The 3,544-nt window shown below is 39.6% G+C and overlaps 1 protein-coding gene across 1 annotated transcript in view; it reads left to right on the forward strand.

Annotated features, from left to right (window-relative positions):
* Positions 1–3,350, forward strand: part of LOC135351393 (restin homolog) — a 4,015-nt gene extending 665 nt beyond the window's left edge. The window contains exons 3-14 of the mRNA XM_064550379.1: positions 128–187; positions 241–432; positions 493–669; positions 746–863; positions 1,025–1,196; positions 1,532–1,583; positions 1,672–1,827; positions 1,889–1,945; positions 1,999–2,496; positions 2,553–2,729; positions 2,789–2,972; positions 3,078–3,350. Coding sequence (XP_064406449.1) covers positions 128–187; positions 241–432; positions 493–669; positions 746–863; positions 1,025–1,196; positions 1,532–1,583; positions 1,672–1,827; positions 1,889–1,945; positions 1,999–2,496; positions 2,553–2,729; positions 2,789–2,972; positions 3,078–3,154 — 1,920 coding nt within the window. The 3' untranslated portion in view covers positions 3,155–3,350. The remainder of the gene's footprint in view (positions 1–127; positions 188–240; positions 433–492; positions 670–745; positions 864–1,024; positions 1,197–1,531; positions 1,584–1,671; positions 1,828–1,888; positions 1,946–1,998; positions 2,497–2,552; positions 2,730–2,788; positions 2,973–3,077) is intronic.
* Positions 3,351–3,544: the final 194 nt, after the last annotated feature.

A 3,544-nucleotide genomic window follows, 5' to 3' on the forward strand; every position in this document is an offset into this window, starting at 1 on the left:
GCGCGTGTGTGTGTGCGTGTGCGTGTGTGTGTGTGTGCGCGTGTGTGTGTGCGTGTGTGTGTGTGTGCGTGCGTGTGCATGTGTGTGTGCGTGCGTTTAGCAACCATCTCTTCTTATGTGTTTCTAGGAAGTCAAGGAGCAGATCAGAGAAGAACTAAAGGCTGAAATTGAATCATTCAAGCAGAACGTATGTAAACTTATTGTATTTCCACTTTACATTACGTTAAGTATGTGTTCTAGACAATGGCTAACTTACAAGTAAAGGATGAAGAGCTAAAGAAAGTGATGTGGGAGAGAGACATGGCAAAGAAAGAGTTGGAGCTGGCCAAAGAGAAACTGGATTTTGCGAACGAGACCAAAGAAAAGGAACACGCAGATAAAGAAGTTCAGCTCAAGGCAAAGGACATGGAATTGAAAGAAAAGGATCAGAAGGTACAAATTACTTTGACAGCTATAAATATTTTTACTCTGCATACACGCATGCACCAATAGATTAAGGAATTGACGCAACGTACGGAAATACAAGAGGCCCAAATAAAAGAGCTGATCACAGAGAAGGAGCGTCTACAGAAGACCATTGATGAGATGAATATCCAGATGCGCATTTTGAACGAGAATGTCACCAATATCCAGAATCAAGGCTCCACACTTGAAGCTGGACTACAGGAGGTTTGTGTGTAATTATGTATGATGCATAATTATGTAAGAGACATTTTAATGGCTTTTGTTGTTGTCACCACTGCAGTGCAAGGAAGCTATCAGTGAGAATTCAGAACAACGGGAGGAGCAGATTAAAAATGTCCTTGACAAACAGCTTGAGAAACGCATGAGGGAAATGTTTGCTGAAATGGTCTCTCTGAACGGTGAGTGCAGGACATTATATTATAGTAGCTTCTTTGCATTTGGTGCAAGTACTTGTCCCTGTTTAAGCAGTTACGTTTACACGTATACTTAAATTTATCTGAAGTCTTTGTGTGTTGTATTATTATTATGTGACAGCGTGTTTGATCTTCCCCACATGCAGTACCTTCTGCGACAGTTCAAGAAGCTGCGAGTGCTTCTTCAAAGCTCCAAGGTGACTACAAAAATGTCTCTCCCGTGGCCAGCTACACACCTTCTCCCTCGAGATCCCCAGTCAATGTCCCCACACCCCCGCCCACACCCCCCACTAGCACTGAACAAGAGCAAACCAATTAATGTGCCAGTCTCCACGCACTTGTGTTCTTGTTATTTTGTATGCATGTACAATCTAGACTTTGTATGATAATCACACTCAGTCATTTGATTTATACATGTACTCTCTTTTTTACACTGTTATGATTTTTCAATACTTTTTTCAATACTTTCATCAATGCAAGTAACAGGAGAATATTCATGCACCTGTTAATAATTGTTTCCGTTTCCCGTTCCTGTCAAAATTAATTGGTTCTAATTATGTGAATTACTGAGTAAAAATATAATTTAGCATTTTTGTTGTGTTTACGTACGTACATGTGTTTATATTTATATGATAAGCTTGTTTATGTCCTAGCTGCGCTACTGGTCTGAGCATGGCCACTGCTGGAGAGCCAGACTATGTTCAGGTAGAATATAAACGTGTAGCTTCTCCATGTATCAACGGCCAATGTACTCAACTGTATGATCAGAGTATCCCCCCACACACACACTCAGGCTGGCCATGATGAAGTCCTGGGTCAAATCGACGATGCATCCGAGCCTCACGCCCCAATTGAGGAGGAAAATGCTGTTGGTAATTGTATCATCCCAAGCAACTCTTCGCAGATTATGGTTGGAGATTCAGTCTATGTAAATGAACGTGATTGCAAGGTATGTCTTCTATCCTTATATCTTGGCCTTATATTATTTTCTTGACTACCATTATTTATAGGAATTGAGGGCGGTAGTGAGTGAACTTCGTAATAGAGCTGAAGCTGCTGAACAACAGGTTGGATGTAATGCAAACAATATGGGACATGTTGGTTAATTATACTTTTTCAGATTGAAAAAGAGCGGGGCGAAAAAGACGAGCAAATAGTTCAGAAAACAAGAAAGTTGCGCGAAGTAACCGAGGAGCTTGAAAAAACGAAACAGGAGTACGAATCATCTACCGGGGTTTTCCTAACGTTGAAAAAAAGGCTGGAAAGTGAACATGCTAAGCAGCTTGATGAGGTTACAAAGGTGTCTCAAACGTTTGAGCAAAAACTAGCATTGAAAGACGAAGATCATGCACAGCAACTGGCATTGAAAGAAAAGGACCTTGAGAAGAAATTAAGTGAGAAAGAACAGCATCTTGAAAGGCAACTCTCTGAAAAAGAGCAAGTTCTTGAAAAGCGATTGACCAAAAGATTTGATCAACAGCTGTCTGACGAAGCCAAACAGTCTAAGCAGCAGCAGGCACAGAAGGACGAGGAGCTCAGAGAGGCTACTCACAAGTTGGAGACATGCAGAGAGCAGCTAAAAAAAAATAAGAAGCAACTTGCTGATGCTCATACAAATGTAATTGATTTTTATGTTCTCATGCATTATCATACATATAATTATGATTACAACAGGAGGAGCAGCTCAAGTCTGATAACGCTGACCTAAAGAAGCAAGTGGAAGATCTCACAACCGAGAAAGAAGCTCTTGAAAAAACCGTAAAAGAGTTGGGGGAAGAGGTTAGAGTCTTAAACCAACAAATGGGTGAGCTCCAAACAACAAACAAGGAACTCCAGGAGAAGATGGATAAGGTACGTACGGTGTAGGTACATAAACGTCACGTGTGTATATTCTTTCTCTGGTATTATAGTGTATCCAAAAAGAAGACTTGGATAAAGCTATTGATAAAGCAATTCAAAAGAGTGAAGAGCAGAACCGGGAGGAGATGGCACGCACAAGGAAGGAAAATGCACGCATTACGACGGAGCTGATACAGGCTAAGAACAATATGGAACAAGTGCTAAAACTTGTACAGGAATCTGCCCTGTCTGGTAGTAAGTCGTCTTACATGTAGCTATTCAATAATAATGCACTACTTAGTCATACATTAGTACATCTTAGGGGACTGAAACTTTATTGTAACATGTACTTTTTCACAGAGATAACCAAACAGCCAGAACTCCAAAAGACTATGACAAAGTCCTCTAGCACCTCAAACACCCCACCATCCAATTAATCGCTCCCGTAACATTATTTTTATGATTAGCTTTGAACAAAATTGCAGTTTATTTTTTATTTAATGTGCACTATACTGTAAAATACTATAGCTCTGAGCTGAACATGATTGTTATTGAGTTTGTATATAGGCCTACTGATAAATTATCGTTAGCTAATTGAAGTTCATGTACAATTAAAAAAATAACGCGTAAAGCTGATGCAAAATCTTGTGGGTGATTTTAATAAAGTCGATCTCTAAAGTGGTTGTCCAGCTGGAGGATTGGTGGATGTACTTGTGTTTTTTAGCTATGTATTAGTACAATCTAGACTATTTTTGTGTGAGATATATTTATGTCATTTACCAATAAGTTGTTGGAATAAAAAATAATTATCACACATGGGGTTATAA

The sequence above is a fragment of the Halichondria panicea genome, chromosome 17 (assembly GCF_963675165.1).
Source record: "Halichondria panicea chromosome 17, odHalPani1.1, whole genome shotgun sequence".
In the NCBI taxonomy this organism is placed as follows: domain Eukaryota; kingdom Metazoa; phylum Porifera; class Demospongiae; order Suberitida; family Halichondriidae; genus Halichondria; species Halichondria panicea.